We start from the raw sequence: 25,910 nt of genomic DNA, 5'->3' as shown, positions 1-25,910 counted from the left end.
CGTATAGGTAGAGCAGTGACCCGCAGATGCTGCAGATCTGCAGAGAAACATGAACAGGAAACGGGATCACATGGCCGCTTTGGTCTCTCACCCCAGACAGATGTCCGTTTACCCACTACTCTGTGGAAAGACGCAAACGCCGCTCACATCTCCACTCACCTTAACTGGATTAGACATTTCAACCCCCAGGAAAAATATATCGTCTATCCACTCTATCTATTCCTCTCGTAATCCTATAAACGTCCATCCAGTCTCACCCCAGCCTGCGCCGCTCTGGAGAAAACAACACAAGTTTGTCCAGCCTCTCGTTACAGCTCATGTCCTCTAATCCAGGCAGTGTCCTGGTAAACCTCTTCTGTGCCCTCTCCAAAGCCCCGACATCCTTCCGAGAATCGGGGCGACCAGAACTGTATGAAACACTCCAGATGTGGTCTAACTAGTTCTATAAAACTGTGTTCCAAACTGTGGCGTTTTAGAAACGAACCAGCAGCAATAGAGTTCACACTGGAGTCTGGTTTTGATGTTAAAACCATTATCTTTAGTAGTATCGACTTATAATATAGTAACTTAACGAAATGAAGGGAAGTTAACAGTGTTATGTGTATATGTGTGTAAATATAACTCCCAGACTATCGAGCCTGAGGGAACAAAGCTTAGAGTCCTGAGATGGTAAAGTAGGAAAGTTCAGTAATCCACGGAATAAATGATGGGACAGAGATATTTGTAATCCAGGGTGAAACGTAGAGAAACGGCCGTTACTTCAACCAAGTTCTTATCCGCTGAATCTGTCCACAGACGAGTTACCGTCTTCCAGGGGTTACCACACAACATACCCAGGCAAGGGTTAACACAAGATATTCCAAAACCCACTCCTATGGATTACACGAAGTGACAGCCACACACATTCGTTGTGTTTCCGTGTACCGATGATCAACCCACTCTTGTGGGCACAGGAGAGTTCCAAGCCTCAGCTGCGACTAACTGAAGCGATCAGCTTTTCCAGTCTCTCTCTCTCTTTAGACTGGCCGACTGCCTGTCTGCAGATCGCTCTCTCTCTCTGATGGTTCAGTCCACAGTCAGCGCTGTCAGCCTGTGACTGACGTCATAGTCCCGCCTCCTCACGCCGGCGCTCTTAAAGAAACAGTCACAGTACGACCGCAGGCTCGTAACAGCCGCAACACAACTTCCCGACTTTTGAACTCAGTGCTTCAACTAATAAGGACAACCATGTCATTTGCCTTCTTAACCACCGGATCAATCTGTGCAGTCTCTTTCAGGGAGCGATGAACTTGGAGTCTAAGATCCCTCTGATCATCGACACTGTTCAGGGTTTTGCATTCAACAGTGTACTGTCTCATACATTCGACCTATCGAGCTGCCAAGATGATCATCACTAATCAAATCTCACTGAGATTTCTCAGGTCCTGTTGAATTTATTGCCAAGTGCTCAAGTACGAGAAGGTACAGGAACAGAGAAACACTGACTTGTTGCAGCATCACAGGCAAGTACATTCAGATAACACACGGAACACAAATTATACGATTCTCTGTCAGTAACAATCTGTAAATATGTTTTATGTCATTAACGATATTTAAAATACATTGTGTCATGATCAATACTAAAATGTGCATTTGTGTCAATAACAGACTTGGAAATGTTGAATTTGATCCCTGTCTCCATTCCTCCTGTAATCCACAACCAGCTCCTTTGTTTTCGTTACAATGAGGGAGAGGTTGTTTTCTTGACATGACTATGTCGGGGTGATGACTTCTTCTCTGTCGGCTGCCTCGTTATTATTTGGGATCCGGCGGATCAATGTACTGTGGTCAGCAAATCTAATTAGCAGATTGGAACCCGCCACTGCAGCCCCACAGTGCACTATGTACTGATTGCAAAGCTACGAAATTGCATGTGAATAGCCTCCCCTCCCTCAACTCCACTCTTTCTGCGTCAACAGCAGACTGGGACATCTCACATCTCGCTGCCTCCGCCAGGACATTAAACTGTGAACAACTGTGGTCAGGGACTGATCTCTGGGGTACTCCAAACGCTACCTCCTTCCAGTCTGAAAATGACCCACTCATCCAGCCACACACTACCGGCAGTTTATCGATCTCCAACGAAAAAGCCTAATCACCTACTCCTGAGGGTCAATACCATTGCTGACTCTGAGTTTACCACCGTCAAATGCCGGGAGGGACATAATAATCAGAAAGTCTCCAGTCACAGCCGTGTAAATAAAATGTGATCTCAGTAGGTGTGTGGCGCATGCTCAGAATGCGAAGGAGACAGACAGACTGAGCCAAGTCACAGACTGATGAAGGGGAGGAATGATCCATTTTGATACAGAGAGGGAAGCGGAGAATTTGATATTGTGCCTGATGCCGGAACTGTAGCCTGTTAGAAGATGAAGTCTTGTTCCTCCAACTTGTTCTGAGTTGTGACAGTTTTTTTCAGAAGCCACCATGGAGAGTAAAATTAACTGAGTTGAAGTGTTGTCCTTCACCCTCCAACGTGCTTTGTAAGCTTTTAACAGTGTAGAAAAGGCAAAGGATTTGTCTATGGGAATCACAAACACAACAACACGTTAGTTCCGCTGTATCTGTCAGTTCACCAGCGCTTGAAAGCCGCCGATTCTTGAATGTGGAGGCGGAGATGCTGGAGAAGACAGCGCCCCACTCGCGACAAGGAGAGCCCGATCACGTGTCCATGTCCGTGAACTGATTGGATACATCGCCATGACGTTATAGCACTGTGACGTCATTCACTGGCTCTCATTTTGGAAGGGATTCAGTCGGCCATCGCAGATACACTAACAGCTTCGCACTGGGAAGCGGCCGTTCACCTGCTCCGTGTGTGTGAAGAGACTCATTCAGTTAATCCACCTTGTGATGCTCCGGTGAGTTCGCAATAAATAGAGGCCACATTTCTGTCCGGAGTGAGCAAAGAGTTTTACTCAATCATCCCAGCTGCTGCAACACCAGCAACTTCACATCAGGGAGGAAGTTCAAATCAGCTTCGTGTTAAATGTTTAACCATCACGGTGACTGAAGGCAGCTGCGGGTTCATGAGGGACTGTTACTGTCAGATTCTGCAGTTCTTGCGGCTGCTCATCGCACCCAGGACTGAACCCTGGTCACTGAGCATTGGAGGAGTCTGTTCTGCTGATGTTAGCCTTAAACTAGACTGGTGTTTAATATTGTGGAGCTGTGAAAGATAAATCAGTTTGTATCAAATCCCGTGTCTCACTTGAGAGACCACTCGGCCCAGCTGGTCCCTGTCCATTTTTCTGTTCCATATCAGTATATGAAAATCTATCCCTGCCGTTCCCCTCTCACCCTCCCTGAGATGACAGATTGCAACTAGTCACTACTCCGTGGGATAGGAGATTTCCCTTGAATTTCACAGAAACATAGAAATCTACAACATATTACTGATGCTTTGGCCCACAATATCGTACCGACCATGTAACTTAGTCTCTTAACTGTCTAGAATTACCCTACCGCATAGCCACCTATTTCCTAAGCTCCATGTACCTATCTAAGCGTCTCTTAAAAGATCCTATTTTATCCGCCTCTACCGACGCTGGCGGTACATTCCACACAGACATCACTCTCTGTTTAAAAAAAAACTTGGCTCTGACGCCTCCCCTGTACCTACCTCCAAGCAGCTTAAACCTATTCCCCCTCGTGTTAGCCGTTTATGCCCTGGGGAAAAAGCCTCTGACTATCTACACGACCAATGCCTCTCATCATCTTATACACCTGCATGAATTTCCTGCATGATTTTCTCCCGTCTGAACAAGACGATGAGCTCACTGTGGTTGTGACGTTGTTCAGGGCTCCGGACGAAGATGGTTAAACTCCTTCTTCCCCACTCTTTTCAATGTTTTAGGTCATTCTCACTAATTTCAAAGGTCTTCGCTTCGAACTGCTGGGTTGTTACAATGCACCTCTGAAGTCTGACAGCAGACTAGCGAGTGAATGGAGCAGAGTCTGAAACCAATTTGCCAGTCAGGGATTTGGGGCTCCAGAAAGAGATGGGGCCTGGAGTTTACAAGGAGGAGGAAGAAGACAAACCAAACCTGCAGGATGTGGCTACAAATGAAAGATCAGACACATTTGGAAACTGCTTGATTGAAAAAAAAGTGGTCAATTTCTGCAAAATACTGGAGGAAATCAACATATCAGGCAGAAAATGTGGAGAGGAATAAATAGACAACGTTTAGGCCGAGCCCTTCAGCATGCCTAGACTGTGGACTCCTCTGCTTAGTTGCTGCCTGAACTGCACAGTTCCTCCAGCATTGTGGGTTTGTGTGTGTGTGTCTGTATTTCTAGCAACTGCAGAATCGTTTGTGTTTTATATCTTCATTTGTAAGAGGGTTGTACTTCGGTATTAGATAAACAGAATGCCTGTTGATATTGTTTTTGGGAGCCGCTTTCTACGTTAAAAGAGCTGCTGAGTTTTCTACACAGAAAAAACCCTGAGGTGTGGACATAAAACCGGTGCTTGCAGGAACTTTTTATGGCACCGTGATTACCCATAAAACAGTGCGTTTAAAATTTCTCTGCCTCTGAACCACCAATCAAATGCGCAGGCGTCAAGGTTGTTGACGTATTCAGATCGCATGCGCGCTGTACACAAAAGGACTCAGCAGGAGCGTTCAAGGTAAGAATGAATCTACGGGCGGCTATCTTAAACACCGAGTGTGGAACAATTGCTCTGATGCCGGACACCGTGACCCGCAATCCCGGGACAGTCCTGCTGCCTTCCCCTTCTCTCAGCCCCACGATCCGTACACAGGCCCTGGGAAGCTTCCGGCTGCTGAGGGAATGGGAACCGATGGATCTCTCAAACAGAGCTGAGATCCAGCTATTTAAATGCAAGGATTAGGAACTCGGCGAAAGAGAACAAAATCTTTTACATCACCAGTTGAGAAAATCTTCTTTGTTCTACCTCCAGTCACAAACAAGAGAAAACCCGTGGAGAGGGCACAGTTTTAAGGTGCTTGGAAGCAGGTACGAAGGAGATGTCAGGGGTGTTGTGTTCTTTATACGGACCGTGGGTTACTCATAACAAACTATATTAGGGAAGAATTGACCTTTTATTTAACAGCAACAAAACCACGTTTTACACTGCCATGCTTCTCGATCATTCTTCATTTCTGCGCATTCTCAGAACTCTGTCCAGTCACGTCCTGGCACGTGATATCACCACGAGGGCTGAGTTTCTTTACGCAGAGTGATGAGTGTCTGGAATGGGCTGCCGGCGACTGTGATGAAGGCGGATGCAATCGTGTCTTTTAAGAGGCTTCTGGTACATGGTGCGCAGAAAAATAGAGGACTATGGGAAACTCTAGGTAATTTCAAAAGTAAGTAATATGTGGCACAGCATTGTAGGCCGAAGGGCCTGTATTGTATTGTATAAATGGTGAAGTCACTTACCCATGACCTCTGCTTGTCAGCCCACCCAACATCAGTGGAAAATGCTGCTTGCAAATACCTCTATCTATACCCTTATAATTCTGTATACTTCCAACAAATCCTCAAAGCAGTGTACAAACTCCATTTCCAAAAAAGTTGAGATATTTTCTAAAATGCAATAAAAACAAAAATCTGTGATATGTTAATTCACGTGAACCTTTATTTAACTGACAAAAGAACAAAGAAAAGATTTTCTATAGTTTTACTGACCAACTTAATTGTATTTTGTAAATATACACAAATTTAGAATTTGATGGCTGCAACAGACTCAACAAAAGTTGGGACAGAGTTAAAATAAGATTGAAAAGTGCACAGAATATTCAAGTAACACCGGTTTGGAAGACTCCACATGAAGCAGGCTAATTGGTAGCAGGTGAGTTATCATGACTGTGTATAAAAGTAGCGTCCATCAAAGGCTCAGTCTTTGCAAGCAAGGATGGGTCGTGGCTCACCCCTTTGTGCCAAAATTCATGAGAGAATTTAGGTCTTTCAATATCTACAGTACATAATATTGTGAAAAGATTCAGAGAATTCAGAGACATCTCAGTGCGTGAAGGGCAAGGTCGGAAACCACTGTTGAATGCACGTGATCTTCAAGCCCTCAGGCGGCACTGCCTAAGAAACAGTCATGCTATTGTGACAATTGTAGCCATCTGGCCTTGGGAGTACTTCGGAAAACCATTGTCACTTAATGCAGTCCGTCGCTCCATCCGGAAATTCAACTTGAAACTGTATTACTCAAGGAGGAAGCCATACATCAACTCTATGCAGAAACGCCAGCAAGTTCTCTGGGCCTGAGCTCATCTCAGATGGACTGAAAGACTGTGGAACTGTGGTCAGATGAGTCCATATTTCAGCTAGTTTTAAGAAAAAAAACGGGCATTGAGTTCTCCATGCCAAAGGTGAAAACGACCATTCTGATTGTTATCAGAGAAAGGTACAAAAGCCAGCATCTGTGATGGTATGGGGGTGCATCAGTGCCCACGGCATGGGTGAGTTTCATGTATGTGAAGGTAACACTGACTGAGGCATATATTAGGATTTTAGAGAGACATATGTTGCCATCAGGGCGACGTCACTTCCCGGGACGTCCATGCTTATTTCAGCAGGACGATGCCAGACCACATTCCGCACGGGCTACAACAGCGTGGCTTTGCAGACACAGAGTGCGTGTGCTTGACTGGCCTGCTGCCAGTCCAGATCTATATCCTATTGAAAACATATGGCGCATCTTGAAGAGGAGAATCAGACAACGGAGACCACGGACTGTTGAGCAGCTGAAGTCTTACATCAAGCAAGAATGGACAAAATTTCCAATTGCAAATCTACTGCAATTAGTATCCTCAGTTCCAAAACGATTCAAAAATGTTATTAAAAGGAAAGGGTAATGTAACACAATGGTAATCATGCCTCTGTCCCAACTTTTGTTGAGTGTGTTTGTGTTGCAGCCATCAAATTCTACATTTGTGTATTTACAAACTACAATTAAGTTGTTCAGTAAAACTATTGCAAATCTTTTCTTTGTACTTTTGTCAGTAAGATAAGGGTAAATGTGAATTAACATATCAGAGATTTCTGTTTTTATTGCATTTTGGAAAATATCCCAACTTTTCTGGAAATGGTGTTTGCATAATTTCCTTGTTTATGCTTAGAGCCTTTTTTAGGTGTATGTGAGCTCGATTTCAACATTTAAGAGGTTTTTAATAGGTTCCTGGATGGCAGGGGTATGGGACTGGGCAGTTTAAATGGTTCAACACAAACTCGATGGCACATAGGGCCTGTTTCTGTTTTGTATTTTTCTACGACTGTGACAGGATCCTGAAATAATTCTAATATGTACTCTATGAACTTGTAACAGCTGTGTGGACCAACCATTCATCTCAGGAATTTTTTATATGGCGTTAAAACGGTGGCACTTTAAGTTAATAATACATAAAAGAATTCCCAGCAGCACGACAAGAAAGACTATTTGCGTTTCAGATACTGTGGGGCCAGGCACCCGTGCTGCTCAGCAGGAATAGGGAACACGAGCATTAGAGAGAGTCAAACTGAGCCAAGGCACAAATTCGAGATGGCAGAAATGCCCCATTCTTATAGAGACAGGAAGAGCATCAGAGAATTGATGGTCATTCCAGATACCAGCACTGTGCACAGTCAGGAGATGATTTCTTTGTCCAACTTGGGTTTAACATCACTGTAACAGTGTGATACGAGATCAAACCTCGGCAACTCAAGTAATTTCATCTCAGATGTTGTCCTAAACCAATTGATGGATTATGTAAATCTTTTTACAGGTTAAAAACGAGAAGGAATTTGTCTCCACGAATCTCAGATACGGCACGGCAATTTTGCTGTCTCTGTCCCGATATTTAAGAAGTGGAGCAAGGGATTCAATCGACCATCCTTCCTGCTCAGACTGTGGGAATGGTTTCACTCGGTTATCTCAGTTGAAGGTACATCAGCAAGTTCCCACTGGGCAAGGCCATTCATCTGTTCTGTGTGTGAGAAAGGGTTCTATTTGGCATCCCACCTGCGGACAGACCAGTCCGATCACACTGGGCCGAGGCTGGTCATCTGCTGAATTTCAGGGAAGGGATTCTCTCGGTCATCTGACCAAATGGCACACCAGCAAGTTCATACCGGGAAGCGGCCATTCACCTGCTCAGACTGTGGGAAGGGATTCACACTGTCGTCCCACCTACAGAGACACCATCGAGTTCACACTGGGGAGAAGCCGTTCACTTGCTCGGTCTGTGGGAAGAGATTCAGTGAGTCATCTGACCTACTGGTACATCAGCGAGTTCACACTGGGGAGAGGCCATTCACCTGCTCAGTCTGTGGGAAGGGATTCACTCAGTCATCCAACCTACTGGTACATCAGCGAGTTCACTCTGGGGAGAGGCTGTTCACCTGCTCAGTCTGTGGGAAAGGATTCACACTGTCATCCCACCGACAGAGACATCTGCGAAGTCACACTGGAGAGAAGCCATTCACCTGCTCAGAATGTGGGAAGGGATTTACACTGTCATCCCACCTACAGAGACACCAGCGAGTTCACACTGTGGAGAAGCCATTTACCTGCTCAGAATGTGGGAAAGGATTCACTCAGTCATCCATACTGCAGATTCATCAGCGAGTTCACACTGGGGAGAAGCCGTTCACCTGCTCAGACTGCGGGATGAGATTCACCTGCTCATCTAAACTGAAGGTACATCAGAGAGTTCACACTGGGGAGAAGCCGTACACCTGCTTAGACTGTGGGAAGGGATTCACTCAATCATCCAACCTACTGGTACATCAGCGAGTTCACACTGGGGAGAGGCCATTCACCTGCTCAGTCTGTGGGAAGAGATTCACTTGCTCAACAAAACTGAAGGTACATCAGAGAGTTCACACTGTGGAGAAGCCGTTCACGTGCTCAGTCTGTGGGAAAGGATTCACTCAGTCATCCAAACTACAGAATCATCAGCGAGTTCACACTGGGTAGAAGCCGTTCACGTGCTCAGTCTGTGGGAAAGGATTCACTCAGTCATCCCAATTACTGGCACACCAGTCAGTTCACAATGGGGAGTGGCTGTTGTTATGAATCCCTGGGTTTTGTTTGCTGTGGACTGTCATTTTAAGAGAGAGACAGATTAAGAAGGTGAATCAGTCTGACTTGCAGCTTGTTTACATTGCTCACAACTTGTTTAGTTTTAACTGAGGACACAGACACTCAGAGTCAGACGGAGACGAAGGAGGAAAAATGAAAGGATCGAAACCAGGGAACTAGAGGCCAAGGGTCAATCTTTGGAACTTTCCTATGCCCACAAGGGTGGGTTAGTTATCGATTCATCGTACATCGAACGTGTGGTGGTCACCTCGTTTGATCCATAGGAGTGGATCTGATTTGGGGTATCATGTGAAGACCACTGATGTGTTAACCCTTGCCTGGGTGTGGTGACGATACCCCTTGTGACAATTTGCTTTTGGTGATAATTCGTATTTGGATTTGGAATGACAATGGATAAAATCTACATCGATTATTCTCTCGCTTTACCACCATGGAACCTGTGGAATTCGACATAATTGCCTTCTCTTGACATTTACCCCGGATTACAAATATCTCATCACCTATTCCGTGGATGAACTGAGCTTTCATACTTTACTATCTCAAGACTCCAAGCCTTGTTTCCCCCGTGCTCAGTAGTTTGGGAGTTATATTTACACACATTTATTCACATAACACTGTTAACTTCTGTTTATCTTGTTTAAGTTACAATATTATAAGTAGTTATTAATAAAGATAGTGGTTTTAACATCAAAACCAGACTCCAGGTGTAGTCTATTGCTGCTGGTTTGTTTCTAAAGCGTTACGGTTCATAACAAAATTGCATCCTGCGTCCGGGATATGAACAAACTTGGGGAAATATTGATCGATTAATTATCGAGTTGATTGGGGTGATCCCTTTTGATTTATTTGTGTGTGGAAATCAGCAGCAATGGATATTTATATAATTCTGGAAGCACCAACCCCTGAGGTATTAGGAAAAGCTAAAAAGAATGAATTGCTGACGATTGAACCTCAATGAGGTAAGGGGGTGTGAAGGAGCAGGGTAAGCATAAAACTGGGAGAGCAGGTAAAGGTGAAAAAAATAGGGGTTTTATTACCCAAAATGTTTATAAACTCAACAGAACTGTTCTAGAGTCTAAACTTGAATCAGCTAAACAGAACAAAACTGGGTTACAACAATGCAGCGAAATACTCCTCAGACCTAGAGACACCACTCAGCTCCTGGCTGTGGGCTTATATTGGATGCTGGCCATTCAATAGTAAATTGCATGGGACAGAAAACATTCCTCTCCTTTAAAAGATATGCCATAAATGACGTAGCTCCAGAGAACACCCCTCTGGCTGTAGCAGAATCCAATTATCCAGCCCCATCTACATAGGCTGGTGTCATGCAGCCACTGAGTCATTTCCCAGGTTATCAGGAGGACGGTCGGCTACAGGACACTTTAATAGGCCCGGCTGATGGTGCGGCTGCGAATTGCAGACGCCACAGGGGACTATGAGAAAGCCAGAAATTCAGAGGAAAATAGTTGAGCACTATATATCTATGAAGGTATTTGATAAGGAAGTGTTAAAGAGGTTTCCTGTGAGTAAAGAGGAGATCCAGTTACAACTAGAACAATTGAGGACTGATGTACTTAGATTAGAGGCTGAAGAAAAAGAGACAGAGGGGGTTTGATGCAGACAAACAGAGGGAGGAAGCAGAAAAAAAGGTGTTTTGAAGCTGAGGAAGCAGACAAACAGAGGGAAGAAGGAAAAAGACAGAGGCATGTTCTGACAGATAAGTTAAGGCTCAAGAAAGAAGTTGCTGTCTCAAAGGAGTTGGTTGTACAATTTATTGCCAGCCAGGAAGTTAAATTGGTCCCTCCATTTGATGAAACCGACGTAGGTAAATACTTCCAGCCTTTTGAGAAAGTGGCTGAAAGTCAAAAGCGGTCGAAAGGAAGCTGGACTCTTTAGTTACAAAGTATAATTAAGGGCAAGGCTCAACACACACATTCTGCCCTATCAATTGAAAATGCAGCTGATTATGTCATTGTGAAACAGGCTGTGCTCAAAGCTTATGTGTTGGTTCCAGAAGCTTACAAAGGCTTAGAAATTGGAGGAAATCTATGAAACAGACTTACATGGAATTTGCTTCTGAGAAGTTTGTGTGTTTTGACCGCTGGTGCACATATAAAAATATAAATGATGATTTTTACAGATAGAAAGAGTTGGTTTTAATTGAAGAATTCAAAAGGTGCGTCTATGATGACATAAAGAGATATTTAGATGAAAATGATGCTGCCACTTTGCAGGAGTCTGCTAGATTAGCAGATGTTTGCTTTAACTCATAAGGTTAAGTTTACCCCGAATAAGAGCTTCCGAAAGAGTAGCAGGGATCACCAGGGTAAACCAGAAATTAAAGCTGGGACTAGTGACAGGAGTAAGGATGAAGGGAAACAGTTGAAGGTGAAATATTCTGGTCTTGCTTGTTACTATTGTAAGAAAGCTGGTCATGTGATGGCTAATTGTTCTGTCCTGAAGAAGAAAAAGGAAAATGAGGCAGTCCCAAATGCCCGTGGTCAGTATGTTGAAGCACCTATAAATCCACAGGGTTCTGAATATTCTGTTGAGGCTCAGTTAAGGACTGAGAGGTCTGACCGAGTTAAGAAGGTGTTCGATCATTTTATGTCAGATGGGTTTGTATTCGTAAATGAAGAATCAACCCCAGTACCAGTGAAAATTCTTCGAGATACTGGGGCTTCTCAGTCACTTACATTAGACAGTGTTCTAAAGTTTGGTGATGAGTCTAACACTGGTGAGGTAAATCTTATTCAAGGCCTTGGGGGCGGTGTGGTTTCTGTGCCGTTGCACAAGGTAACTTTATAATCAGGATTGGTTTCAGGACCTGTTGAGATAGGATTGTGCTCCAGTTTACCAGTGGAAGATGTTACTTTGCTGTTAGGGAATGACCTGGCAGATGGTAAAGTTGTTCCTGCAGTGCAGTTCACAACTAAGCCAACCACTGATGACCCACAGATGGATTTTAACATTTATCCTTCCTACGCAGGAACTCAAAGTATGGCTAAAAATTCTACCAATGCAGAGAGTTCTGTGCAGCATGATTCTGATATCCATGATAGCCAAAATCCGGATTCAGGTTATGATGACTCGTCAGGGACTTTTCCGCCTTCATTGTTTCAACAGGATTCAGGTCGTAAGTCTGATGAGAAAGATTTGTCCCTGTCTAGGAAGGAGATTATAGCAGAACAGAACCGAGACCCTGAGATTGAAGCTTCAAAAGAAACAGCTCTCTCAGATAATGAGATTAAGAAAGTGCCAGTAGGGTATTATCTCAAGGATGGCGTGTTAATGAGGAAGTGGAGGCCACCTGCTATACCAGTGAGTGAGGAATGGGCAATTGTTCACCAAGTTGTAGTTCCTAAAGTTTTTAGGGCTGAAATTTTAACCTTGGCCTACAGTATGCCCTTACGTCGACATCTTGGAGTGAATGAAACTGTAAACAGGATTATGAAATAATTCTACTGGCCTAATTTGAGGAAAGTTGTTGTTACCTTTTGCAGAACCTGTCACACTTGTCAAGTTGTGGTTAAAACTAATCAGGTCACACCAGTGGCCCCACTGTGGTCTATACCTGCATTCGGTGAACCGTTTTCAACATTTATAGTGGATTGTGATGGCCAATTGCCAAAGACTAAAGCTAGCCATCAGTATCTGCTAACTATTATGTGTACTACATCCAGATTCCCAGAGGCAATAGCTCTCAGAAATATTAAAGCTAAAACTGTGGCAAAGGCTGTTACCAAGTTTTTTACTTTATCTGGTTTGCCTAAAGAAATCCAGTCTGATCAAGGAAGTAATTTTATATCTGGATTATTCCAGCAGGTAGTTTATGAACTGGGAACTAAACAAATTACATCAACTGCATACCATCTGGAATCACAAGGGGCTTTGGAAAGATTTCATTCTGCCCTCAAAACAATGATTAAGACATACCATGGTGAAAATGGAAAAGACTGGGATGAAGGAATGTATTTGGTTTTGTTCACAGTAAGAGTTGGTACAGGATTAACTGGGCTTTAGTCCATTTGAATTTGTATTTGGTCTCAGAGTGAGGGGACCTTTGACCTTGTTAAAGGAACAGTGGATTGATGGGGATGTACATGTTAACCTGTTAGACTATGTTTTAAAGTTCAAAAATACACTGCATGAAGCCTGTATTCTAGAAAGACAAAACTTAAAAGATTTCTCAAAACAAAATGAAGTGTTGGTTTGATAAGCGGGCTTGCGAAAGAAAATACCAGGTGGGGGATAATGTGCTTACCTTATCTCCAATGTTGATGAATCCACTACAGGTGAAATTCAATGAACCGTTTCAAATAGTCTCTCAACTTAATGATGTGAATTATGTTATTAAAACACCTGATCAACGTAAACTAACATAGGTGGTACAGAAAAATATAATAAAGCCTTATTTTGAGAAGCAGGCACCATCTGTGAGTGTTGTCAAAACATATGAATCTGGTAACCCTGAGAATGAAACAATTGACTCGTCTGTGACTTTTCACAAGCCAAACATGGTCCCAGTTAGACGAATGAACTCGGTTGTTCCAGAAAACATTGCTAACAAGTTGACTGATCTGCAGCCAACGTAACAACAACAGCTGACGGAATTAATTCTGAAGTTGAAAGATTTTTTTCCCGATGTTCCCAAACAACCACAGTCGCAGTACACGGCATAGATAATGGTCAAGCTAAACCGATTAAACAACACCCATATTGCATGAACATGAAAAGTGTAAATAGGCTGAGCAAGGAATTGAATATATGCAGAAAAATGGTATTATTAGTCCTTCAGCATCAGATTGGAGCTCACCCTGCATTATAGTGCCCAAACCTGATGGCAGTGCTAGATTTTGCACTGATTATAGGAAGGCAAATGCAGTAACATAAACAGATGCCTATCCTATCCCTAGGATAGATGATTGCATCGATAAGGTTGGAATAGCTAATATCTTACAAAGATTGATCTGTAGAAAGGGTATTGGTGTGTTCCATTGATGGACAGAGGTAGAGAAATTTCTGCATTTGTGGCACCATCTGGGTTGTATGAATACAATGTTTTACCTTTTTGAAAGAAAAATGCTCCAGGAACATTCCAGAGAATGAATGATTCTGTAATTCGAGGATTAGATCACACAGATGCTTATATTGATGACATAGTTACAGGGAGTGACACTTGGTATCCCTGCAGTGGAGAAGCTGTTTGACAGGTTTTCCCAGGTCAGCCTTACAGTTAACTTAGCTAAGAGTGAATATGGCCGTGCCACTGTGACCTGTCTTCGCTATGTTGTAGCTCAAGGCAAGTTGGCTCCTGTTCGGGCAAAAGACCAGGAAATTTCTCAAGTTCCTATTCTGACTGCTAAGAAGGCTCTTAGAAGGTTTCTGGGAATGGATGGATATTATCGTAAGTTCTGGAAGAACTTTGCTGCTGTCGCTCTTCCTCTGACTAATCTCCTGAAGAAGGGTGAAAAGTTTGTTTGGACCGAGCCTTGTCAGGAGGTATTTGATCGATTAAAAGTTATTTTTTGAGATTAGGCCAATCAATGTAGTGCTGTCAGCAAATTTAATCAGCAGATTGGAGCTGTGGGTGGCAACACAAGTCATGGGTGCACAGAGAGTAAAGGAGGGCGCCAAAGAGACAACCCTGTGGGGTATGTGTGCTGAGGGTCAGAGAGACAGGAGATGGAGCCCACTCTTACCACCTGCCGGCGATCTGACAGGAAGTCCAGGATCCAGCTACACAAGGCAGGGTGAAGACCGAGGTCTCTGAGCTCCTTGTCGATACTTCACGCCTTCGTATGGCTACTGCTCTGCCCATGACTGCAAGGAACTGCAGAGAACTTTGGAGAGCAGAGAAGATCAGAGAAACAAGCCTCCCCTCCATGGGCTCTTCCTACACTTCCCCTGCCTCGGAAAAGCAGGCCATGTACTCAAAGACCCTCACAACCTGGACATTTTTGCTGTAAACCCGCTCCCACATTGGCGGAGAGATACAAAAGCCTTAAAGTGCGTAACACCAAGCTGAAGGATGGCTTCCTGTCTGCAGTTATGCCAAATGAATGATAAAATGGACCCGACTTCACAATGTAACTCAGCGTGACCCTGCACCATATGTCTATCTGCACTGCACTTTCTCTGCAGCCATAATGCTTCGTTACAGTTATTTTTTTGTTGTATATCAGCTCAATGTACCGTCGTAATGTATCGATCTGTGTGGATGGTACATCAGGCAAGATTTTCACTGTAGCTCAGTACGTGATGATGATAAACAAATTTCCCCATTTTAATTCTGTGGAAATATTAGACAGACTGAGCTTCTGCTCTGGAACCTCAGAAGGAAACTGAACTGTTGTCATTTCTGTGGAAAGCAAATATATGGAAAATGCTTCAATCTCACATTACGATCTGCAGTAACAGGGATCAGGTGACCGGTGGTGGGTCTCCCATATCAATATCAGAATCAGGTTTAATAGCACCGGCATATAGATAGATAGATAGATAGATAGATAGATAGATAGATAGATAGATAGATAGATAGATAGATAGATACTTTATTCATCCCCAATTCAACCCATGAATTTCAACCCATGAAATATAACTCATGAAAGGGGAAATGTGCCATGAAATTTATTGTCTCTGTGGTAGCAGTAGAACCTAATACTTAACAAAAGATTTTAACAATTGTGATTTAAAATAAGAATATATATATAGTTCAAAAATAGAAAAAATAAAAATCTAATAAACTTTTAATTCTGTGGAACTATTTGACTGACTGGGTTGTTGCTTTGGAAATTCTGAAGTGAAGCTGAATTAAACTTTACACATTTCTGAGAAACTCAGATAAATACAAATGGCTAAATTCTCACATAAATGGGTCAGACACCCAGAAACGTTGGCAGCACTTCAGCACGTCGAAACTGTGTATGAAACATGCAGAAAATATTGCAGGCAAAAAAAACATTGTCCACCCACAACAGAGGACGTGACAGATCCGGATCTCACTGACTTGTCTGAACGGGTGAAAGATGAAGCTACACGTACACGTAGAACAGTGACCCGCAGATGCTGCAGATCTGCAGAAAAACGTGAACAAGAAACGGGATCAGGTGACGGGTGGAGGGACTCCCTCCTGAACCGGTGTCTCTGCTCCTCGCCGCTCACACGCTGCCCGACCCATACGCCGCATTCCCCACATTATTCCATATTTACACCAGATACATGTCTACTTTTCCACACCATGTCTACCCCGATCCCTTTCCCTCCACCTCCAGGTCACAGACTCACGGGCTCGATTCCCATCCCCTTTTTCAGAGACTGGGATCCCTGATTCAACCGATAATGATGCTGTGCATTTAAATGTGTTCACCTCTCAGTCCTCGATTCTCTAAATGACATTTAGAGTTACCACATTTGATCTTTCTTCAATTTATGACCCCACCACTCCAGGGATCAGTTAGGTGTATCTTCATTGCACTCTCTATAACAAATACTCTCTAACCTTTTTGTTCATCCTCTATGGAATTAATTTAAACTTTCTGCAGCCCTGTGTTGCCCCAACTACTGACGTCCCACCCTTGTCACTATTTCCAACTTCCACCTCCCCCCCCCACCTGGATCCACCTCTCACTCCCCAGCTCTTGCCCCATCCCCAGCCCTCACCTCTTTTCTCTGACTATTTCCCGTCCACTCTCAGTCCAGAGGGAGGGTCTCGGCCCGAAATGTTGACGGTCCATTTCCCTCCACAGATGCTGTCCGACCCATTGAGTTCCTCCGGCAGTTTGTTCTTTGGTGTGCATAACCCGTATTAGTATGGGGAGCGGGATTTTACACCATATTGCAGGGTTAGTTTGTTGACGTTCTTTGTTACGTCAGCAATATTTCAATGTTAGTTCGGTGCATTGTTTTACCATACCGAGCTGCAGAAATCTTTTCAGCATTTTGTCCAACTTTGCCAAATCATTCCTGATTCCTACATCACTCTCTGGGACTGGGAGCCTTTCCCCATCACCAGGTCTGAGGAAAAGCAGGGAATCCTCTGTCACGGTTTCCTTCTCTGTGAGTTCTGTGATTTCCTGTAAACATGGAAGGTGTTGAGTGACGGACTGAGTGAAAGGGAATGGAGAAGACATTATCTGCTCAGTGATGAGACGTCTCAGTGACTTTGATCACAGGAACAGTCACTGGGCAGCCTCTACACCCATTCTGTAAATTACTGGTTTCGGTAATTAGCAGCAAAGCACATGACTGTGGAAATTACAAATCAGAATACTATTAGAGTCACAGAGCCCAGCAGAACTGAAAGAGGCCGTTCGGCCCTTCTAGTCAATACCGACCCGTTTTTGTTTTTACTGCTAACAGCCTGCATACACTTCCCATCCATGTCCTTACCCAATTTTCTCTTTAGTGTCTAACTTGAACCCACATCCACCACTTCCACTGGCAGCTCATTCCACACTCTCACCAACCTCTGAGTGAAGAATCCCCCTTCAGATTCCCCAAAAATATTTCACCTTTCACCCTGAAATATCGTGTGACAGTGGGAAAGTGTGTATTGATCCGTAGGAAATAGCAGAGATACTTAATGAATACTTTACTTCAGTATTCACTATGGAAAAGGATCTTAGTGATTGTACTGATGACTTGGAGCAGACTGAAAAGCTTGAGCATGTAGATATTAAGAAAGAGAATGTGCTGCAGCTTTTGGAAAGCATCAAGTTGGATAAGTCGCTATGGATATGAATATTTGGAGAGGTATAATATGATTAGTAATAGTCAGCATGACTTTGTGAAGGACAGGTCGTGCCTTACGAGCCCGATTGAATTTTTTGATGATGTGACTAAACACATCGATGAAGAAAGAGCAGTAGATGCAGTGTATATGGATTTATGCAAGGCATTTGATAAGGTAACCCATGTAAGGCTTATTGAGAAAGTAAGGAGGCATGGGATCCAAGGGGACATTGCTTTGTGGATCCAGAACGGGCTTGCCCTCTAAAAGCATAGGGTGGTTGTAGATGGGTCATATTCTGCATGGAGGCCGGTGACCAGTGGAGAGCCTCAGGGATCTGGTCTGGGACCCTTACTCTTTGTGTTTTTTATAAATGACCTGGATGAGGAAGTGGAGGGATGGGTTGGTAAGTTTGCTGATGACACAAAGGTTGGATGTTTTGTGGATAGTGTGGAGGGCTGTCAGACTTTACAGCGGGACATTGATAGAATGCAGAACAGGGCTGAGAAGTGGCAGATGGAGTTCAGCCCAGGTAAGTGTGAAGTGGGTTCATTTTAGTAGGTCAAATATGATGGCAGTGAAAATGTCGGGACTGAGATGAGGGGAAATGTCTCCACTCCGAGGGTGGTGAATGTCTGTAAATCCACACCACAGAGGGTATTGAAGACTCGGTGATCGTCCTCACATAAAACAGAGGCTGGCAGATTTGTGACGAGCCAAGGGATCGAGAAAATCAAGATCGGTAGAAGCATGTGGCTGAGATGGGAGAGTAGCCTCCATCTTGCTGATGGTTAAAGGGGCCGAATGGCCTCCTCCTGTTGTTTCTCACTTAATGTTGCAGTGTTCCTGTCCAGTGAGGCCAGAGGAATGTGAATAGAAATGGGTGTTTATAAACTTAGACTGATTTAAATGACAAACACGAGGAAATCTGCAGATGCTGGAAATTCAAGCAACACACACAAAATGCTGGTGGAACGCAGCAGGTCAGGCAGCATCTACAGGGAGAAGCGCTGTCGACGTTTCGGAACGTTTCAGGACTGACGAAGGGTCTCGGCCCGAAGCGTCGACAGCGCTTCTCCCTATAGATGCTGCCTGACCTGCTGCGTTCCACCAGCATTTTGTGTGTGTTGACTGATTTAAAAGAAACCAGCTCATTTTCTGTGTGGGTCTGAATTGTGTGTCGGGATTTGTGTGTCTAGTTTCCCCTCAACAAGAAAGGGGAGGAGGGAAGAGAAGAGAGCGATAGTTTTAGGGGATTCTATAGTCAGGGGGGCAGATAGGAGATTTTGTGGGGCAGATCGGGAGTCTCGGATGGTATGTTTCCTCCCTGGTGCCAGGGTCCGGGACATCTCAGATCCGGTGCAGGCTATTCTTGAGAACGAGGGCATGAACCCAGATGCAGTGGTCCATGTAGGGACCAACGATGTAGGTAATGTGAGTGAGGGGGTCCTGCTTAGAGAGTTCAGGGAGTTAGGAGTGAAGCTGAAAGGCAGGACCTCCAGGGTGACAATCTCGGGATTGCTACCTGTGCCACGTGCGAGTGAGGCGAAGAATAGAATGATTATGCACATTAATACGAGGCTGAGAGCATGGCGCAGGAAGGAAGGGTACAGGTTTTTGGATAATTGGTCTTTGTTCCAGGTACATTGGGATCTGTTTCGAAGGGACGGTCTACATCTGAACCGGAGGGGTACTAACATTCTTGCAGGAATGTTTACCAGTGCTGCTCAGGGGGGTTTAAACTAGATGTGCAGGGGGCAGGGATCCAGATCCAGAGGGTTGGTCAGAAGGAGCATGGGGTTAAATGTGTAGAAGGTTTGGGTGATCTTGAGAAGGTCATCAAAATTCAAGGTGCAATTAGCCCGATGGAAGTTCAAGGAGCTGGGTTAGGTACAATAGACAGTGTTTTAAGCATAGAGAGGAGGAATGGGCTAAGAATTCTATACTTCAATGCGCGTAGTGTCAGAAATAAGACAGGTGAGCTTGAAGCTCAGATGAAAATGGGGAACTACGATATTGTTGGGATAACGGAGACATGGCTGCAAGGGGATCAGGCCTGGGAATTGAGTGTACCAGGGTATATGTGCTATCGTAGAGACAGAAATATGGGAAGAGGGGGTGGGGTGGCCCTATTGGTGAGGAATGAGATTCAGTCCTTAGCAAGAGGTGACTTGGGAACAGGGGAAGTAGAGTCTGTGTGGTTTGAGCTGAGGAACAGTAACGGTAAAAAGACCCTAATGGGTGTTGTGTACAGGCCCCCAAACAGTAGCGTGGATATTGGGTACAAGTTGATTAGGGAGTTAACATTGGCATGTGCTAAAGGTAATGCAGTCGTTATGGGAGATTTCAGCATGCAGGTGAACTGGGAGAATCAGGTAGGTGCTGGACCCCAGGATAGGGAGTTTGTGGAGTGTCTAAGGGATGTATTTTTGGAACAGCTTGTGCTTGAGCCAACCAGGAACGATGCTATTTTGGACTTGGTGATGTGTAATGAACAGAAATTGATAAGTGATCTTGAAGTAAAGGAGCCATTAGGAAGTAGTGATCATAACATGATAAGTTTTTATCTACAATTTGAGAGGGATAAGGGCAGATCAGAGGTGTCAGTGTCGCAATTAAATAAAGGAGACTACGGAGCCATGAGGGAAGAGCTGGCCAAAGTTAAATGGGCGGATGCCCTGGCAGGAAAGACAGTGGATCAGCAGTGGCAGATATTCTTGGGCAAAATACAAAAGATGCAAAAGCAGTTCATTCCAATGAGAAGGAAGGATTCAAAGAGGGGGAAGGGGGCCACCGTGGTTGACAAAGGAAGTCAGAGATTGTATACCATTAAAGAAAAAGAAGTATGACAGGGCTAAGTATGACAGGGCTAAGATGAGTGGGAATACAGATGATTGGGAACGTTTTAAGGAACAGCAGATTTTAACTAAAAAAGCAATACCGAGAGAAAAAATCAGGTATGAGCTCAGTCTAGCCAGGAATATAAAAGGGGATAACAAAAGCTTTTTTAGCTATGTGAAGAGAAAGAAGATAGTTAAGAACAATGTTGGCCCCTTGAAGAATGAATTGGGAGAAATTGTTATGGGAAACAGGGAAATGGCAACAGAATTTAATGCGTACTTTAGATCTGTCTTCACCAGGGAGGACACAAGCAATCTCCCAGATATATGGATGGGCCAGGGTCATAAGATATCAGAGGAATTGAGACAGATTGACATTAGGAAAGAAACTGTGATGAGTAGACTGTTAGGACTGAAGGCTAATAAATCCCCGGGTCCAGATGGTCTGCATCAGAGGGTTCTAAAAGAGGTGGCTCAGGAAATTGGGGATACATTAGTAATCATTTTCCAATGTTCCTTGGATTCAGGATCAGTTCCTGAAGCTTGGAGAGTGGCTAATGTTATCCCACTTTTCAAGAAGGGAGGGAAGGAGAAAACGGAGAACTATCGCCCTGTTAGCCTAACGTCAGTTGTGGGGAACATGCTTGAGTCCATTATTAAGGACGAAATAGTGGCACATCTTGATGGCAATAGGATTAGGCCGAGCCAGCATGGATTTACCAAGGGCAAATCATACTTGACTAATCTGTTGGAGTTTTTTGAGGGTGTAACAAGGATGTTAGACGAGGGTAAGCCAGTGGATGTAGTGTACCTAGATTTTCAGAAGGCATTCGATAAGGTGCCACATAGGAGATTGGCAAGTAAAATCAGAGCTCATGGCATTGGGGGCAGGGTTTCAACATGGATAGAAAACTGGTTGGCAGATAGAAAGCAAAGAGTAGCAGTGAATGGGTGTTTCTTGGACTGGCTGGAGATGACTAGTGGGGTACCACAGGGCTCTGTATTGGGACCACAGCTCTTTACGATTTATGTCAACGATTTAGATGAGGGCATTGAAAACTATATCAGCAAGTTTGCTGACGATACTAAACTGGCTGGCAGTGTGACATGCGAAGAGGACGTTAGGAGAATACAGGGAGACTTGGATAGGCTGGGTGAGTGGGCAGATACTTGGCAGATGTCATTCAATGTGAATAAATGTGAAGTTATCCACTTTGGAAGCAGGAACAAGAGGGCAGGGTATTGTCTGAACGGTGTAGAGTTAGGTAAGGGAGAAATGCAAAGAGACCTAGGAGTCCTAGTTCATCAGTCAATGAAGGTGAATGAGCAAGTGCAACAGGCAGTGAAGAGGGCAAATGGAATGTTGGCCTTTATTACAAGGGGAATTGAGTACAAGAGCAAGAATGTCCTTTTGCATTTGTACAGGGCCCGGGTGAGACCATACCTGGAATATGGTGTACAGTTTTGGTCTCCAGGTTTAAGGAAGGACATTCTGGCAATTGAGGAAGTGCAGCGTAGATTCACTAGGTTGATTCCTGGGATGGCAGGGCTGTCTTACGCAGAGAGATTGGAGAGATTGGGCTTGTACACGCTGGAATTGAGGAGATTGAGAGGGGATTTGATTGAAACGTTTAAGATAATTAAAGGATTTGATAGGATTGAGGCAGGAAATATGTTCCAGATGTTGGGAGAGTCCAGTACCAGAGGGCATGGATTGAGAATAAGAGGTCAGTTATTTAAAACAGTGTTGAGGAAGAGCTTCTTCTCCCAGAGAGTTGTGGAGGTGTGGAATGCACTGCCTCGGAAGACGGTGGAGGCCAATTCTCTGGATGCTTTCAAGAAGGAGCTAGATAGGTATCTGATGGATAGGGGAATCAAGGGATATGGGGACAAGGCAGGGACTGGGTATTGATAGTGAATGATCAGCCATGATCTCAGAATGACGGTGCAGACTCGAGGGGCCGAATGGTCTACTTCTGTACCTATTGTCTATTGTGTATTGTGATGGGAAGTGAATCAAAACTCTGAGAACTCTGTGACCTGGGGCTGGAGGGAAAGGGATCGGGGAGGATTCGGAGGGGAAATCTAAATACGTATGGAAATGATATAGGGAAATAATGAAATAATGTGGGAAATGCGGCGGTGGGTAGGGCAGTATGTGAAGGGCGAGGAACAGTCACCGGTCACATGGGAGACCCTCCAGCGAAACGTGATCGTGTTTTACCGCAGATCGGCAGCATTTGCGGGTTTGTTTCCGTGGCTCCGCCCACCGCCTGTAGCACGCAAAAAGTATTATATTGCGCATGCTCACAGGCCCGAGCCAGGCAGGGATGGATTTTTCGTTCTTTGTGGAAGTGGATCAGCGATGGGTCCGGGTCCGGGATCGGGGTCGGGATCGGGAGGGGGTCCTTGCCCCCTTGGACGGGGAGCCGGAGACGGATTATTCTCTGCGGGGCAACAATTTCCCTTCGGTGAGTATTGAAGCCGGTCCCGAGCGGGGAGGTCTGACGTTGAGTGGTGAGTTAACTTTCCCGAATTCAAACAAGATAAACCCTGCAGATTCTGGAAATGCGAGCTGGAGGAACTCAGCAGACCGGGCAGCATCTAGGGGAAGAATACAGTCGACATAACCGGCCGAAACCCTTCGGCAGGACTGGAGAATAAAAGGTGGGGGTGGGGAAGGGAGAGAGAAACACAAGGTGATCGGTGAAACCTGATGGGGGAGGGGATGAACTTTCCAGAACTGGCGGCCTCGCCTCGCTTCCTTCACAGAATCTGCCGGGGTCGGTCCGGGTTGTGAGACCTTCAAACCGAACCGTCTGAGATGAGCCGCCGCTCAGCCCGTTGTTCTGGTCCTATTAGCAGGATGAAGTAAAACATGTTTCTATCTTGTTACTGCCAGAGAATTGTATAATTGCTGTTCTGTGTGTTATCTGAATGTACTTGCCTGTGATGCTGCTACAAGTCAGTGTTTCTCTGTACCTGTACCTTCCCGTACTTGTGCACTTGGTAATAAATTCAACAGGACCTGAGAAATCTCAGTGAGATTTGATTAGTGATGATCATCTTGGCAGCTCGGTAGGTCGAATGTAGGTTAAATGCAAAACCCTGAACAGTGTTGATAATCAGAGGGATCTTAGACTCCAAGTTCATCGCTCCCTGAAAGAGACTGCACAGATTGATCGGGTGGTTAAGAAGGCAAATGGCATGGTTGTCTTTATTAGTTGAAGCATTGAGTTCAAACGTCGGGAAGTTGTGTTGCAGCTTTATAAAACTCGTTAGACCACATCTGGAGTCTTTCATACAGTTCTGGTCGCTCCCATTCTCGGAAGGATGTCGGGGCTTTGGAGTGGGCGCAGAAAAGGTTTACCAGGATATTGCCTGGATTAGAGGGCCTGAGCTTTAACGGGAGGTTGGACAAAATTGTGTTGTTTTCTCTGGAGCCGTGCCAGCTGGTGTGAGACTGGATTGACGTTTATAAGATTACCAGAGGATTAGAAGCCATGTCTCAGAAAGGCAGCGTCCATTATCAAGGACCTCCAGCACCCAGGGCATGTCGTTTGCTCACTGTTACCAGCAGGTAAGGAGGTACAGATGTCTGAATGCTCACACTCAGTAATTCATGAACAGTTTCTTCCCCTCTGCCTCCGATTGCTAAATGGATATTGAACCCTTGAACACTACCTCACATTTAAAATATATAGTATTTCTGTTTGTTGCACAATGTTTAATTTATTCACAGAAAGATAGAAAACCTACAGCACAATACAAAACCTTCGGCCCACAAAGTTGTGCCAATATGTCCCTACCTTAGGAATTACTATGGTTACCCATAGCCCTCTATTTTTCTTAAGCTAGTATTTCTTTATTTTTCTCCAGTGTCTCCAGGTACCTATCCAAAAGACCATATTCTACCCACACCCACCACCATTGCCGGTAGCCAATTCCACACACTCACCACTCTCTGAGTAAAAAAAACTTATCCGTAACATCTCCTCTGCAACTACTCCCCAGCACCTTAAACCTGTGCTGTCTTGTCAAAACCATTTCAGACCTGGGAAAAGGTCTCTGACTATCCAACGATCAATGCCTGTCATTATCTTATACACCTCCATCAGGCCACCTCTCATCCTCCGTTGCTCCAAGTAGGAAAGGCCGAGTTCACTCAACCTTTTCTAATAAGGCATGCTCCCCAATCCAGGCAACATCTGTGTAAATCAAATTTGCACCCTTTCTATGGTTTCCACATGCTTCGTGTTGTGAGGCAACCAGAATTGAACACAGTGGGGTGTGACCAGCGTCAGATATAGCTGCAACATTACCTCTCGGCTCCTAAATTCAATCCCACGATTGATGAAGGTCAATGCATCATATGCCTTCTTAACCACAGAGTCAACCTGCGTAGCAGCTTTGAGTGTCCTATGGACTGGGACCCCAGGATCCCTCTGATCCTCCACACTGCCAAGAGTCTTACCATTAATGTTATATTCTACCATCATGTTTGACCTAACAAAATGGACCACTTCACACTTATCCTGGTTGAACTCCATCTGCCACTTTTCAGCCCATTTTTGCATCCTGTCAAAGTCCCACTGATACCTCTAACAGCCCTCCACACTATCCACAACTCCCCCAACCTTTGTGTCATCAGCAAAGTTGCTAAACCATCCCTCTACTTCCTCATCCAGGTCATTTATCAAAATCACAAAGAGTAAGGGTCCCAGATATACTGTAAATGATTTAGTTGTTTATTTTTATTATTTTATTTTGGGTGTTTTTCCCTTTTATAATATGTATTGCATTGAACTGCTGCTGCACGGTTTTCAAATTTCATGACACACACCGGTGATAATAAACCTGATTCTGATTCTGAGTGGACAGACAATCTATTTTTCCTGGGGGTTGAAATGTCTAATATATTTAAGGTGAGAAAAGATGTAAGCAGCAAGTTTGTTTCTTTACACAGAATGGTGGGTAGCTGGAAAACTCTGTCTGGAGTGGGAAACCCGACTGGTCACGTGATCCAGTTTGCCCCTCCCATTTAACAGCAGATGGGCAGCACCTGTGCATCTGTTTCCGAGGCCCTGCCCTCCTGCCCTCACTTCACGCATGTTCACTGTCTCCGGCCGGGCGGTGTTTTCTTTTCCGCTCAGTGCAGAAGTGCATCATCTGTGGGATTGAGGGAAGGGTCCTCACCTCCTGGGAGGGGGAGTCAGGGGTCAGTGTCACTGTCTGTGGG

At 44.6% G+C, this 25,910-nt stretch overlaps 2 protein-coding genes across 8 annotated transcripts in view; both read left to right on the top strand.

Moving 5' to 3' along the window:
• Window positions 1-25,910, top strand: part of LOC132389087 (zinc finger protein 239-like) — a 274,720-nt gene that overhangs the window by 231,121 nt on the left and 17,689 nt on the right. Inside the window, exon 1 of one of the 4 annotated variants that reach the window (XM_059961515.1) lies at window positions 23,003-23,142. The exons of the other annotated variants lie outside the window; for them this stretch is intronic. The gene's annotated coding sequence lies outside the window, so the exon portion shown is untranslated. Of the gene's footprint in view, window positions 1-23,002; window positions 23,143-25,910 lie in introns of those variants that run through there. 4 annotated transcript variants of the gene reach the window in all.
• LOC132389085 (zinc finger protein 239-like) lies at window positions 3,079-11,592 on the top strand. 4 transcript variants are annotated; one of them, XM_059961509.1, is made up of 2 exons: window positions 3,079-4,669; window positions 7,779-11,592. In XM_059961509.1, exon 2 carries the CDS (start codon window positions 8,102-8,104, stop codon window positions 8,969-8,971), a length of 870 nt encoding a protein of 289 aa, XP_059817492.1. In that variant the 5' UTR covers window positions 3,079-4,669; window positions 7,779-8,101; the 3' UTR covers window positions 8,972-11,592. The 4 variants fall into 4 exon arrangements, with proteins under 4 accessions (XP_059817492.1, XP_059817493.1, XP_059817490.1 ...); XM_059961510.1 differs by lacking the exon at window positions 3,079-4,669 and adding an exon at window positions 4,678-5,360; XM_059961507.1 differs by lacking the exon at window positions 3,079-4,669 and adding an exon at window positions 4,678-5,372.

The sequence above is a fragment of the Hypanus sabinus genome, unplaced genomic scaffold (assembly GCF_030144855.1).
Source record: "Hypanus sabinus isolate sHypSab1 unplaced genomic scaffold, sHypSab1.hap1 scaffold_47, whole genome shotgun sequence".
NCBI classification, from domain to species: domain Eukaryota; kingdom Metazoa; phylum Chordata; class Chondrichthyes; order Myliobatiformes; family Dasyatidae; genus Hypanus; species Hypanus sabinus.
Note: the sequence above shows the minus strand (reverse complement) of the source record. Positions and strands in the feature narration are given on the sequence as shown.